At 39.7% G+C, this 15,552-nt stretch overlaps 2 protein-coding genes across 5 annotated transcripts; both read left to right on the forward strand.

The window, feature by feature from the left end:
• The first annotated feature begins 3,106 nt into the window (after positions 1-3,106).
• Positions 3,107-7,468, forward strand: LOC104450460 (beta-1,3-galactosyltransferase 7). 4 transcript variants are annotated; one of them, XM_010065024.3, is made up of 11 exons: positions 3,107-3,293; positions 3,469-3,565; positions 3,717-3,775; positions 3,866-4,059; positions 4,160-4,223; positions 5,303-5,375; positions 5,461-5,581; positions 5,677-5,764; positions 5,849-5,974; positions 6,586-6,695; positions 6,839-7,468. In XM_010065024.3, exons 1-11 carry the CDS (start codon positions 3,196-3,198, stop codon positions 6,985-6,987), a joined length of 1,179 nt encoding a protein of 392 aa, XP_010063326.2. In that variant the 5' UTR covers positions 3,107-3,195; the 3' UTR covers positions 6,988-7,468. The 4 variants fall into 4 exon arrangements, with proteins under 4 accessions (XP_010063326.2, XP_010063328.2, XP_010063327.2 ...); XM_010065026.3 differs by having other exon boundaries at positions 3,875-4,059; XM_010065025.3 differs by having other exon boundaries at positions 3,720-3,775.
• A 1,038-nt stretch (positions 7,469-8,506) lies between these two features.
• LOC104450461 (vacuolar protein sorting-associated protein 9A) lies at positions 8,507-14,121 on the forward strand. The gene is made up of 5 exons (XM_010065029.3): positions 8,507-8,871; positions 9,493-9,640; positions 10,765-10,935; positions 11,178-11,357; positions 12,918-14,121. Exons 1-5 carry the CDS (start codon positions 8,780-8,782, stop codon positions 13,719-13,721), a joined length of 1,395 nt encoding a protein of 464 aa, XP_010063331.1. The 5' UTR covers positions 8,507-8,779; the 3' UTR covers positions 13,722-14,121.
• The last annotated feature ends 1,431 nt before the right edge of the window (positions 14,122-15,552 follow it).

The raw sequence follows: 15,552 nt of genomic DNA on the forward strand, positions 1-15,552 counted from the left end.
GAGTATGAGACTTTCGATTTTACTCTAAATATTAGAAAGTGAAAAGTGAGAGAAAAGTTGAAATATTTCGAAATAGAATTACATAACCAAGGTAAATGTATTTTAAAGAATCACTTGTTGTTAAAATTACTGGGTGGAGAATAAGAGAGATTCGTATAAATTAAAGAATGACAAATGACTTAATTGTATCATTGCAAAGTTGATATTTTGATAAATTTTCAAGACAACAAGTACATAGTAGGTAAGCGAGGAAATCAATGTCCGTTCCCAGTACTGATAATACATAACAATATTTTGAATTCATTAAGACGTTCAACGAAAGTAATCATACACCAAGAGAATTCAACTTAATAAAAATCCAAATAGTCACTTACTCGATGATAATCTCGGAACATAGTCTCCATTAACAATTAATGTAGCAATACACTTTCGCCACCACTCTAAGTAATCGACTTAAGAGCATATACGTATGTATATATATTAATTTAATCATAAATGAATCATTTTCTAAAAATTACAAACACAAATATATAATTCACACATTCCTCTACTACAACGTCAATAATCCAACTAGAATTCCCACTTATGATAATTATTGTATTAATTTCCTAAACATTATAAATTGATGTAGAAATTTCTGAATGTCATAGTATGTACTTGTGAAAATAAGTTAGTATTAGCATGAAATTTATGGAAGTAGTTTGAGGGAAATTAAAGTGGATTGGAAAAGAAATTTTCTTTAACCAACTTAAACTAGACCTACTTAGCGTGGGACAAACGTCCACATATTGGAATATTAAAAGCATAATTTATTATGATGAAGAACGGATGAGCAAGCTGCGGGTGTCAGTTGGCAACTGTCTAGAACTCAACTGATATTCACAAAATTGAGATGTGGTCCTCAATTTCGCTCAAGAAGTAGATTCATTTTGTCACAATCATATAATTCATATTATATATTATTTCTTTATATTCAATAACAAAGTCTTCTCGATTGAATGGTCTTATGCTCATATTTCAAACTAGAGGTTACAAGATTTACTACTCCTGTTTGCATCTTACTATTTTTAATTTTAAAAAGGTAGGTAAGAATTGAAAATAAAATTATATGATGAGGGGTTTTAAGGTTTTAGATCCGAGAACTAGCTTGGTTCTTCTTGAAATCCGCTTCAAATCGAATTTACTAGGCCGGCTCAAGGTGGTTTCCAAATTGATCAGGACACGGTGCATGCCCCTCATAATTAAATTGGAGATCTACTCTCGAATATTGCCTTTTGAGCTCATTTTCAGATTGTTAGGCTCGAATGGAGTCTAACCAAGTTGTTAGGAATTCAATTTGGACATTCTGCAAACCCAAACCCCTTTGGTCAGCTTGTGAACTAACCGTGGGCCAACAAATTTGTAAGTCATCAACTAGAATGATCCCTTTCACACCATGAACGAGGTCGACCTACGTTTTCACTAACACACTAATCCTTCGCAGGGCCGCGCGCTCACCCCAGCCCCATGCACAGGTTTGGCGGAGATTGGATTAATCACACCATCGCTAAATACTGCACGATGCGAATACAAGAACATTGTTGACCTCGTGAGCGAGCTACTGTACGTCCAGCGCCAAAGTCGCTAAGGACGGGTCGATTGATCAATCAGTGACATCACGAGTGTGGATCGATGCCTAAGGCTAAGGCTACTCTAGCTATGCGTGTTCATACAACTGATGAAGCAGAAATCGCGACCCCGAGTTCCCACCGTGAGGTCAATCCCGGGGACTAAAGTGGGGCCACGAGGTGGACCGCTAAGTGAATTGATTTCGGAATTCAATAAGATACCGAACTTTGTTCGAATTGGCCGTCCTATCAGGCGAAAGAATTGTCAAAACAGCATGTTCCATGCACGCATTCTTATAAAGTTAGTTTCCTCGAATCTGCCGAAATCATCTCCTGCGATATATTGAACGTTTTTATCACGCCATCGAGCTGGGCTTTTCTTTTCGTCAACGTTTCATGCGCAAGAAGACGAATATACCCCGACTTGAATTTGAGAAACCGTCGAGGTTTCGATCGGAAATAGGTTTAGAGAATATTCCGAGAGTCCTACTTTTTCCTTTTTCGGCCACGCCAAACTTCTAACTTTGACGAGGAAATTTCGGACTCTTATGAAAGCAGTGCTCTTAATCGGTATGACGTTCGCATGAGTTACGTGGGCTGCGTCGCTTTTCGTGGCGGATGATCAAAATGTGCATGAACACTTAATGATGAAAATCTAAGTATAGATAACTAATTTTTGAGTACGTGTTATTTTAGCGCCCTTTTCTTTTATGTGGCAAGACATTTAGTGAGAATATACAGGTAGACAACTAAATCTCAAGTACGTGTTACTTTCGTGTCTTTTTCTTTCGTGCGACACAAAAATTTAGAACACTTTTGATCGATATTGAAATTCGAAAAAAAATGTATATGTAAACACGAACAATCAAATTGCGGAATGCATGAATCATAAAAACTTTACAAAAAGAAATAATAGCATGATAATAATAGAAATGCGTCCTTATCCGAAATTACGGATGATTATTATCTTATGAGTACTTATCATGATTATCTTCGGGTTTGTTTATTTCAAATCAGTTTAAGTATAAAATACTCTTTTCACTTTCCATCAAAATCTGAAATATTAGATAAATGCGAAAAAATAAGTAGGAACAAAGAGTAAATACGTATGTCACCCGGAATCACCATCTCATATAGAAAAGAGTTTGAAAAGTTTAGAGTTAAAAAGGGAAAAATAAGTGTTTAATGGTTCTTTTCCTCGGCCTTGGCCCTTGACTGGAGGCGTGACTTGTGTCCGTCCAGGTTGACAACGTGAAACGCACGTCGCAGGCGTGGGAGACCCGACACCAAATGGAATCGAAAGGCTCGGTCGTGCTGACCCACAAATATTCCCATTTATTCCCCCACGAAAATGAATAAAAAAAAAAAGGAGGAGGAAAATCATAGAAATAAAATACAAAAAAAGAAATATTCCGATTTTCCAATCCGTTCTGCCTAACTCGGATTGACGGTCCCCGTCCACGCGCTTGCTGCTCTCCATATATATAGGCTCGAAAAAAGGAAAAATGACTCCATCGCCTCTCCCATCTTTCGTTTGAACTAGAGTTCAATTGAATTCCATCCTCTCTCTCCGTCGAACGCGCTCGCCATGAAGAGCCGAGGCGGCGGCGGCAACAGAATCTCCACCAAGTGGATTCCGATCTTCTGCATCTCCTTCTTCCTCCTCGGCATCCTCATCTCCAACAGGTCCGTCTCTACTTTCTCGATCCCCCCCACCCCTCCCCGGGGTCCGTCCGATCGCGATCTCATCGGTGATCTCGGTGGTGGCTTTCTGCGACGTTGTTGTTCGAGGAGCTCGATTCGAGTGCGATCGGGTTTAGGTCGGTGTTAGCGTTTCTTGATTCGGGAATCGTGGTCGCAGGATGTGGTCTCCGCCCGAGTCGAGTGGCCAGTTCGTGTCGCGGGCGCGGCGGGAGCAGGAGCTGAGGATGGTGTCGGAGGATTGCGACTCGAAGAAGGTGAGGGGGATTTTGCTGCTGGAACGATTCGGTGGTGGTGGTGGACTGTGTGTCTGGGCGTGTGGATTTTGAGTTGGAGCTAGTTTAGCTCGAGCTGGCGTTGATGTCGAGATTTTTACTTTTTTTCTTTTTTTCTCTCTTTGCGTGCCAGAAGCCTGAGGATGATAAGAATGTGCTGCAGCAAGTGCACAAAACCCATGAAGCTATCCAGTGAGTGTCATGGCCGAGGCTTTAGTTGTCGAAGGCTCGATTTGAGATTTTGTTTCTTAAGTCGTTTGCTTCTTTTGAATTATTGTGGAGGCTGGATAGATCTCTGGACAAGTCGATCGAGTCACTTCAGATGGAGTTAGCTGCTTCTAGGAGTGCGATGGAATTGGGGAATGGATCAGGCAATCAGAAGGCCAGGAAGAAAATGTTCATGGTCATGGGAATTAATACGGCATTCAGTAGTAGGAAGCGGCGGGATGCTGTCAGGGAGACTTGGATGCCTCAAGGTATTAGAATTCTTGTAGAACTTGCTGTTGGGTTGGCTGATGTTACCTCCTCGTATGTTTTTTGTTATCTAATGATTCGAATGTGGTCGCCATTGATTAGGAGAGAAGCTTCTTCAGTTGGAGCGTGAGAAAGGGATTGTTGTGCGGTTCATGATTGGACATAGGTCAGCTATTCCCCTCTCTATTAGCGTAGTGCTTAGTGTTATACGATGTGGAATGCTGTGAGTAAATACTAGACAATTTTCGCAGGACAGAATACAAGAGCAGAGTTTTGTGCAATGAGTTCCTTCGTTCACAAATGCTTTACTAAAGCCATGAGTGCCAATATAGTAATTCAGGATATCTTGAATCCCCATAATCAACATAACGTAACTTTCAAAACTAAGAGTAACATCCTTTGGTCTTCCATAGTGCTTATTTTGAACTTACCATGACGCAATGTCCTGAACAATGATAAGATTATCTTGTTTTTTATTTTTATTTTTTAGTTTAAATTTTTATTTTTGTAATGATCCATTGCCTCTTCAGTGATGAATGCATATAAGACCTTCACAAAATACTCTCTTGCTTGTGTTCTGCCTACAATTGGCAAAAGCCGTAAATGAAATTTCTTTGATGAGGGACAAGCATTGGTCGATCATTCTCTTTCTAAAGCTCTCTTTTATTAGACGAATGAGCTCGTTTTAGAAATTTTAATTTGTTTATGCATGGGAAATTTGAAGCTACGGAGTTAAAAAGGGGAAAGGTCTCTGGGCAAGGACCTGCGAGAACAGTGTTTGTTATGCATAACTTATTTATTTCTTGCCACTATGCATGGGATTGGAAAAAAATAATATGCTGAAGAATGACATTGGGAATTTGCTCATCAACTTCTTTTAGATATTAAATTAGTAAGTTTTTATTTTTTTTACCTTTTGTTTTCACGACCTTTGATGGAAAAAATCCAGCTAGATTGGGTGAAATAGATAGGTGATGCATATGTCAGGCTTGTGGTTTAAAATGGAAGGTATAGGAGAATCCTTTTGAACCTTTAATTGACATTCGTTAAGTTACACTTTGTACTCATTTTGGAGTAATTTTGGCATTGCAGAAGCTCTGATTCCCGGAAGTTCCGTTGCTGTGTAATTAAATGTAGAGTAGCTTATAATAAGCAGTATTTGCAATCCTGAATGTAGTTCCCATTTAACTGAGCAACGACTTCATTGGATTTCTAAATCTGACTATGATCGCTTTATGGATCCAGTGCAACATCAAATAGCATTTTAGATCGAGCAATTGACTCAGAAGATGCTCAGCACAAAGACTTCCTAAGGCTGGTAAGATAGCCACAGTTTTGCAGCCAGAACTCTGATAACGTGTTTGTAAATTTGGTCTTCTATAATACGATCTTTCTTCCTGTAGGAACATGTAGAAGGATATCATGAATTATCTGCAAAAACAAAAACCTTCTTTTCTACTGCTGTTGCTATGTGGGATGCTGATTTTTATATCAAGGTGGATGATGATGTCCACGTTAATTTGGGTAAAGCTACTCCAATTCGTTTCATTGCTTATCATTTTTCACTTAACTCCTGTCATTATTGTTCAAACTCTATTTAACGCATGCTCACTTCCTAGGCATGCTGGCGACAACCCTTGCCCGCCATCGTTCAAAGCCGAGGGTTTATATTGGCTGCATGAAATCTGGACCTGTGCTGTCTTCAAAGTACTTTTTAGATCTTTTAGCTTGAGAAGTATCAGTGTCATGCCGGCATTTGCTTTCCTATTTACGCTTCTTTCTGTTTTATAGAAATGTCAAGTATCATGAACCGGAGTACTGGAAATTTGGAGAGGAGGGTAATAAGTATTTCCGCCATGCAACAGGACAGATCTATGCCCTCTCAAGGGATCTGGCTACCTACATCTCAATTAACCAGTAAGGAGCGCAATTAAATCTGGGTTTTGACTGATTGCTACTTATGCAATATCCTTTTTAATCTTCAGAAGACACCACTTGTTTTCAGACTTTCTAATAGATTTTCACTCTTTTGTAACTAAAATGATATTGCCATTTTATATATTGATGTAAATGTAAAACTCTTCTATATGCTCAACCTCTTGATCGGCGTGCGGATAGATTGATTAAGAAGTTGTCTATTAATTCCTCTCAACAAAAGAGCCCAAATATAAGAAATCATTCTTTCATGGGACATTATCATTAAATTTCTTAACCACTATTCAGATGATTTATGTAATCAGAAAAATGCGGATTGTGTGTGCAGGAGGACCGTTTCTTCGCATCATTATTTCATTGAAAATTTATGACGGATCTTGATTATGAATTAAATTTCTGTATTGACTTTTCCGCCCTGTTTTCATACCAGAATAGAACATCGCATTTGTTGGAAGCTTTAGTCTTGGTATTGAATTAATCTGATTTTATCTAATTACGATCGAGATTGATCCCTTGAGGTCCTGAGTGCATGTGGTGGATTGGGCATTTCAGAAGATTGTGAAATAAATAGTTGGTTTGGATTGTAATTGCAGGCCCATATTGCACAAGTATGCCAATGAAGATGTGTCGCTTGGAGCATGGTTCATCGGTCTTGAAGTTGAGCACATCGATGATCGCAACATGTGTTGTGGGACTCCACCAGGTAAATTTATGTATCTCACAGAAAGGCACATACTTATGACCTCTAGATGATATCATCACTGCTAATGTAATCATGATGGAATGCCAAAGTTTTAGGGTCCTCATAATTTCTTTTTTGTTAACATAAAGCTTCTGCTGCATCAGATTGTGAATGGAAGGCACAGGCTGGTAATGTGTGCATTGCTTCATTCGACTGGAGTTGTAGTGGTATTTGCAAGTCGGTGGAGAAGATTAAAGATGTCCACAGAAGGTGCGGCGAAGGGGATGCAGCTGTCTGGGATGCTTTAATTTGACGTAAAGTTGTAGTGGTGGATGTTATGTTGGGTAAAAAGTGCGTAAACAATCGTAACACGGCGTGCACTGAAGTAATGGAGGCACTTTTGCAAGTTAATCGAGCACGCAACTCATGGAGAAGAGATTTACTTGCCAGGTTCCACATATTTTGGGTGCACGTGTGGTTCGAAGGAGGCGGTTGCAGCTGCTATCAAGTTGGAAAATGTCGACGCAGTGCTTGTTTGCTGCATGTTCATGGACTAGGAAAATTCGGCTGGGGACACTTTGCAATCCCACTTAGATTTTGGGGTGATATGTAGCTACTTTTAGACGAAATTATTTCTTTATTTTTCACACTTTAGTGGGGCATAAGTTAGGCTTTAGGATTTTATACAATGGGGTCCCATGTTTTTTTGACCCCTTGGCAGAATTTCGGGAACTGATTCTGTTTTGTTCAAAAGGAAGTCAAGTGAATTGCTGTGCATCATGTGTCAGTTTTTTTTCTCTCTCTTTTTTTTTTTTTTCCAGCTGAATTGGAAATATCAAGAATTTCCTTGCATTTTTTTTTTTCGCGGCTGGACTCTGTTTGCATGCACTGGAAGTTTGTCATAATTAATCGTGAAATTTCCTGTGTTGCAGCTGAAGTGAGCTGCCAATCCTGATGGGAACACTTCAATAGCAAAAGATGAGGACCACAAAACATTTTCAACAAATGAAATGTATTTGCAGTTTTTAAGTGAAGGAGCCTGCTTAACCTTCCCCAGAGCCTCCACCGGCGGGGCAAAATGTCCTTCTCTGTATAAAACATAAAAGGAATAAGAAAGAATCTTAATTTTAAAAGAAGCCAAACACATAGTATTTAATTGAGTCAAATCCAATTACCATTCATGATTTTGGTTAGATTTGGTGTCCGATTACTATTGGACTACATTAAATATTGGACTAACCCAATCTAGAATGTTTAATTGAGTCCGATCCAATTACCATTCATGATTTTTGTTAGATTCAATCTCTAATTACTGCACAGATTAAGAATCATAGAATCTAATTGCATAACTCAGAAAAATTGTAAAAGACCAAAAATAAAAAATATCCCAATCTATATATATATATATATATATATATATATATATATTTTTTGGAGATATCCCAATCTATAAATATCGGATTTTGCCCCGACTCTGACTTTGCGTTCTTGGTGAGGAGGGAAGGGAAGGAAAGGAAGGGAGGCGTGAGCGTGAAGTCAGTGATAATATATTTTGTGAGAAGGAGAGAACGGAAATTTTTAAAATTGGAGATATTTTCTCTAGCTTTTCTTTCCTTTGAGGTCTTCCAAAGAGAGCAACTAAAATTATGAAGAACGACAGGTTTCTTTTACGTAAATCACTCCGCAAATTGTTGAAAAAGAAAAAAAAAAAAAAAAGTATAATCGGTCTGCCTTCTGTGTCGCTGTTTCTGTCGTCCCATTATAAGATGCTCCAAAAGCATTAAAAAAAAAAAGAAGAACAAAGAAAAGAGAAAAACTATATTTCAGTTCAGCCATAGTCCTGCCTGCACAGCGCACGCGACACAACCACCACCACCTTCCTTCCTTCCTTCCCAGTTTCCTCTGCATCTCCGTCTCCCCCTCCCTCTCTCTCTCTCTCTCTCTCTCTCTCTCTCTTCTTCGATGGAAGCTGGCGAGTGCAATCGCGTCGCGGCTGCGTAGATAGAGGAGCGGAGAAAGCGATCGCGACTGTCGTCGGGGCGCGCGGAGACGCAGGTCAAGCGGGAGCTCGCGTCGCGCTGGGGGTTCGGCCGGGCGGGCGGGCAATGGAGAACGCCGACGTCATCCTGGGGCTGCACGATTTCCTGGAGCGAATGCGCCAGCCCTCCGCCTCCGACATCGTCAAGTCCATCAAGAGGTGCGCGGTTCTCGTGCGTGCGTCCGTTCTTTTCGATTCGCCTTAGTTTTCCTCGGCCTCTCGATGTCGGGTGGGGGCCCCGATTCCATCGGCTGTTTCCGGGGAGTCAACGGTGGGCGAGGGGGGTAGAGCGTTGATGTTCGGATGCTCTTTGCTTGGTTTTTTAGCAGTTTCTCGTGCTTCTGGAAAACGAAAAACTAGTTTCAATTTGAGGCCGAAAGGGGAGTGCTCTATGCGATTGGTCTACTGGAGGGGTCTCAATGTTGAGAGCGGAGAGTTGTGAATAATTTTTTTTTTTGTTCGAGCTGCTCTGGAGGGTAGACAAGGATCGAATTCGTAGTGATAAAGTTTGGAAATTTGGAAGCAATCGAAAATTTTGTTGAAAAAAAAGTGCTGATGGTAGGGCATGATCAGGACTTTTGCTCAATCAAAGTCCACTGTTCAAGTCACGGACAATGAAGAATTGTGTTGCTTTGATTATGAACTTTCCCCCTTTTCCTAGAGTCGCAAAAATAGAAGACCGTAGATCATATGTGGATAACCTTGTTTTGTATGCTTCTGGTTGACATTAATATGCGAAGGTTTGTTGACCTCTAACATACGTGCGTTTCTTTTTTGCAGTTTCATTGTCTCGTTTACAAACAATGCTCCAGATCCGGAAAGGGATAGTGTCATTGTACAAGAATTTCTCAACAATATGGAAGGAGTATTCAGGAAACATCCATTGTGGGCGGGTTGCTCAGAGGAGGAACTGGAGAGTGCTGGTGAAGTGAGTCACTATCACGACAATTTTTCCCCAGAGGATTGCTTTTTAACTTTGTTTCCTGTATACTTATTTTACATGAAGGCATGGATACGTGAGATCATTAAAGTTGCCTCACAGACAAAGCGCTCCACTTTGCCATCGTTTATAGTGGTCTAGATTGTTTCTACTATAGACATGTTCCAAATCTCAAATAGATTCCTAGGATCATGTCTTTAAGGTGGAAAGGGAAGGCTGTTCAGGGCTGTGCAATTGGCATTAGAGTATCCACGCAAATTCTAGATTGTAGGGGGACAAAGGCTAATTTCGCCATGAATGATGATATTCGACAAATAAAGATATACCTGAAAAGTGGCTTCTTGCTCCAACACCCAAATTCTGATTGTGCTACGAGCAAAGGGAAAGAACCCCGAAGGGGAAATGGGATAAAGCATGTAGAAAATGGCTGCAGTTCAGCAGAATTGATAGGTTAATATCTGGTGAAGGGTAACTGATACTGTAAAAGTCATACATTTGCAGCTGATATGATAATATCCCATGGTTTGATAGAAAGGACCCACATAAGTGATTTATATGGTGTGGACATGATTCTTTGATGAGATAAGTAGAGTCTGTGAAGTTTATGATGCTTCTAGAAATGAGAGAAGTATAATAGGCAAATAGAAGCACCGTACATGTTTGTGGAATTCCGCAACTGTGACATCTGTCCTCCCCATCTTTTTGTCCCGTGGACTTCTAGAAGAGTTCAACACTATTTGCCGAATTAGCTGGGAGCTTACCTTCATAAAAATGGAAAACTTCTCTTGAACAGCCTGTTGCTTTGGGTGGATGCGAATGCATTATCCTTAGAATGGAGTAGATTTTCTCTATTAGGAATTAAATGAACTGGTTATGTTGATTTTACTCTCTTTTTTCCCTTATTTATTTTGGCTGCAAATATGCAGCTTAAGGTTCAAGCCTTTTGCAGCGAGGCTTGGAAGTGGTGGAAATAATATTTCTACTTGGAATTGAAATGTAGTAGCTCATGCTGAGAATTCCCGATCATGATATTATTCTAGTTCATTATTCAATAGGCAGTTGATGAATCCTGACAGGTTTCGTCCTGTTTCTCTGGCTTGTTTTCTATACAGGGATTGGAGAAGTATGTAATGACGAAATTGTTTTCCCGTGTGTTTGCATCACATCCAGATGATGTTAAACTTGATGAGGACCTTTCTGAGAAGATGGCTCTGGTTCAACAGTTCATTCGGCCAGAAAATCTGGACATCACACCGACCTTTCAGAATGAAACATCATGGCTGGTGGGTGTCCACATGCACTTTCTTAAACAGTTTCGTTAAGAAAATTCTGGATTTATTTCCTTAAGTTAAGACTTTAGACGGTCAGCCTTTTGGACTGCATTGACAGTATATGACAATACTGGCTAGTCTTCCTTTGGTACTGATAATGCATTTTGTTAGATTTGGTTTTGAATGGGTTAGCTACTGACATTATCTTCTAAGGACCTTTTAGTCTGACTAATTTTCTACTTTGGTCTTGACAGCTTGCTCAGAAAGAACTACAGAAGATCAACATGTGCAAGGCACCAAGAGACAAGCTAGTGTGCATCCTCAATTGTTGCAAAGTTATCAATAACCTGTTAATTAATGCTTCCATTGCTTCCAATGAGAATCCACCAGGGGCTGATGAGTTTCTCCCTGTTCTAATTTATGTTACCATCAAGGTATGTGTTTTCCCTAATTGAGATACCTGTCCTGTTCTTCGGGAATCATGACATATTGAATGCTTTACAGTCATTGTATCCTGGACTGTTGAGTGCATTCCTCTTCTATCTATATTCATTCATTTGCAGATTTATGGGTAAATATCAAAATTCTGAAAAATATTTATGATGTTAGATTTGAAGTTTGAGATAACTTTTCTGGTTTGCAACGCTGATGCCTTGTTCACTAATTTTAGCAATGTGCATCGCAATATTCAGACAACAATCTATGCCGATGTTTTGTAATATTCTACTCCACACTCTAGATGGTGAAAGGAGAAGTGTTGGCTTTGATCGTCATTCTAGAGTCCTTAACATACTGGGGTTGCTGGTCATTGGTAAACATTTCTGCTGATGAAATGCTAGAGCTTTAAACAAGACTGACAGACAACGTTGGTCAGTTTCTTTAATCTTCTGAATGAAGAGAATCTTAATTACAATGATGGTATGGAACTTTTTCCTTGGATTTTTATAGGTAAGTTGGTAAGGGGATCTTGGGCCTTGGTAAGGCTGGACCATCATAAGCCCACAGTCTTCTGCCTCATTGAGGCACTTAGATGGATAATATGGATAACCTTCAGCCTAGGGACAAGTGGAACTTGATGTTTCCAAATATTAAGATAAATTACTGTCATATCTCTCACTTTGGCCCAAACAAATGGACACCACATTTAAGCGGACACCTCACTCCCCTTGAGTCATTGTCAAGGCATCAAATGCTGAGGTAGCCTGAAGTATTATCTTTTCATCCCATGGCTCAAATTGATGAAGTAGACAAGATTCATCTCGGCTTTGCGGATGTGAATTCCTATGTGGCAAATTAAGCAGGCAACTGGAAAGTGCATTTATTACTTAAAGAGAACATTTTACTGGGCCCAACAGTGAGGATAGCAATGTTGTGTTGATTTGGAAACACAAGGAGCAGTCTTGCAATTCAAGCAAATTATTATTTTTTTTTTTTGCTTTTTTTTTTTTTTTTTGGGGGGGGAGGGGGGTGGGGTGTGTGCAGTACTGTAGTTTAGATTCCGTCAGGTGCATATGTAACCTGCAAGTTGTTCTACATATTTTGTTAATAAGACATTGCTTATTCCAACAATCATTTTTTTTTTATGTGGAATAATCACATATGTTTGTTGACACTATTACATTGTCTTGTTTTTGAACATGTTCCATAGAAGTTCGTTGGCCAGCCATTTTGAGGATTTCTATCTGTTGTTTATAAAAATGCTGGCGTTTTTACATAATTGGTGATAGTCCAAATTCTTTTCTGATTTTCCCAAAAGGAAAATTTGATCTTCCAATGTATACATGGGGCGTGGAACCCTAGTGGTGAATGAAGCCTAGAGATGATGGAGATTTTGGAAAGAAGTTGAATTTCTAATGATCACCATGTTCTGCAAAGTAGTCTTGTGGCTTCAAATTTAATTCTAATCTGTTACAAATATTTTGGGATGCTGCTTTATCTGCTTATAGCTGAAATTATTCTCATGTATAATCTGCCCTCTTATACATCCCATGCAGGCAAGCCCGCCACAACTGCACTCAAATTTGTTGTATATACAAAGATACAGACGACAATCTCGATTAGTTGCTGAAGCAGCTTATTTTTTTACGAACATGCTCTCTGCAGAGTCCTTCATCTCAAACATTGATGCAAAAGCACTTTCAATGGATGAAACTGAGTTCTCGAGCAACATGGAATCTGCTCGAGCTCTTTTATCTGGGCTTTCTGCCGATGTCGATGGTCTCTCTAGTCAAACTGATAGCGCTGGTGATTATATGCCAAGAGCAGGACAGATGGAAATGAAAAATCAAAGTTCTAATAGAACTCCTGCAACACCGCCCAAAACATCTGAAACAAAACTGAAGACCAAGTCAGTACCATATACAAGTAATCAGGCATCGATGGAAAAAATTCCATCCCTCTCTGATTTGGAGAATAAAGGGGCAACTATGCTATTGAAGGAGGATCAGGTGAGCAAAACCTTTCAGGAGTTCCCATATTTATTTGCCCAGGCTGGTGATTTGACAGTAAATGATGTAGAAGACCTGCTTAGTAATTACAAGAGGATAGTTTTCAAGTACATATGTCTTTCCAAAGGGATGAATGTTGCCACCCCACAGATTCCTTCCAAATTACAAACCGGCGGCCCAAACCAAACGGAAACAGTGAAGAAATCTCAAGATATACACTCTGAGCCACAAGAAGATATGGATAGGACAGATGATAGAGTTTCCCTCATCGAAGAGGAGAGTCTTGTTTCAAAGTCACCGCTGGATGAACCATTGGAGCCACAAGGCAACCCTGTTGGCGAGACATCCTGATGATAGGTCAAGTCTCCCTACTTTTTGTTTTGTTTTGTTTTTTTTTTTTTTTTTTTTTAAGGTCCCTTTCATATGTTTCTTAGGGGAAGAACACTCCCTTAAGGAGGTCATATATTTGGGACAATGAACAAAATGATAGGTTTGTTCTTGTCCTATGGTAGAATTTAGCAGTCAATCAGTCCTGTTTAAGGGAATGAGGATGATCTTAGAGAGCATCAACATCACTCCCTCGTCGTTAAATTTAGCCCACGTCTTCCTCTACCACTTGCAAATTTTTTCAGCAGGTTACAGTGATGGATAGGTGATAGTTCGATGTGCATTTTGATTGGTGTGCTAGATTTGGATATTCCACTCTTCATCAGTTTCAATATCAATGTCTGCTTTAATGTTCCGCACTTGAGATTCTTTGTTTCTTGAATTATGCCTTGTATTGACCTCATAAGGATTTTAGTAAATTCTGGCCTGCATAGTCTTAAAAAGATTTTGGTATGTACCACGAAAAGAATGGATACAAATTATATATGTCATGTGTTGAGGGAAAGTAGAGGTAAGAATTGAATCTCTCGGTAAATTCTGGTCATTCTGAGTTATCACTCTAGGAAGTTTTAAGCCAGTGATCCTGAGGAAGATATTTCAAGGGAATTTATGTTTCTCAATCCTCTTTTCAGATTAGGGCAATATATTTTCGAGGATTCTGATAAGAAAAGTGATCATTTGTTGGTTGAAGGCTAGTAAGCGACCTTGAAAAGAATTAGTGTGGTTTCACAGAAAATGAAAGAATTGCAAACTGAAAAATGCGGCTTCATGGATTTGCTTCAACAGCATCACGCAAAGTGGGAAAGTTGCATCAAATTGTCCGCCTTAAATTGTATTTTGCACGCTATCTTTAGTCTTAAGCATGGTTTCTGCATTCTGAATCAAGCCAGAGGATCATGTAGTTATGCACATGAGACTGATATTTCACCAGTTTCTATGCATTTTTTAGTACTCACCTGCTGCAAGACTATCTTGACGCTATCAAACCCTGGCAGCCTCTATGCTCAACTCTCTTCCACAATCTTTTTATTGATTTCTTTTCTTTTTCCTCATTGAATGTCTACCTCCACCACTTATCCACCACTTATCCACCACTTAATGCTTTTGCCTTTCCGTCTGAACTTAAATTGCTTGTGCATTTCCTTTTAACTAATTCCATACTTTCTTGACTAGACCAAAGAGAAACCAGACAGCATGATAACCATGGGATCAAGAGTCTCGTCATCGTCAATGGTCGTAATAGATGCTTTTGATCGTGAACCACCATTTCGATTGTGAACCACCACATCCAGAAAAATTATTCCGCATGGACCTACGTATTTCTGCGAAAACCCATATGCATTGCTCGCAATCACCGAAGTTGACTAATAATTCCTATCAAAAGGAACGCGCAAAAGGCCCGCCGACAGACAAACACCAGAGGGCCTTTGGGTACTCATCTTTTCTCTTTCAAAGAAGCTTCCCCCTTTTTCACTTTGAAAAAGGCGAAGCTCGAGTAGAGATGACACCACCATTACCTTGTCCTTATCTCCTCGTTGTCATGCGATCGCCCAATGTATTCTCTCGCGCAGCTAAGCTTGCATTTCTTGTGTTTTCCAAAATTCATCGAACCACGTAGTGCTCACACGGGTGACATCACCTGCGAACTGCGGATCAAGATTCGAGTTATTCTGTGTGTTGGGACAAGCTGCAGTGCATACCCAAAGTGGTATTATAATTAAAAGGGGGAGCGTCCTCTTGGGGAGTGTTTTTTATGGATCTGGGGGCCTATAATTTGACTTGTCATTGCCTCTAT

Source organism: Eucalyptus grandis, chromosome 6 (genome assembly GCF_016545825.1).
Source record: "Eucalyptus grandis isolate ANBG69807.140 chromosome 6, ASM1654582v1, whole genome shotgun sequence".
NCBI lineage: Eukaryota > Viridiplantae > Streptophyta > Magnoliopsida > Myrtales > Myrtaceae > Eucalyptus > Eucalyptus grandis.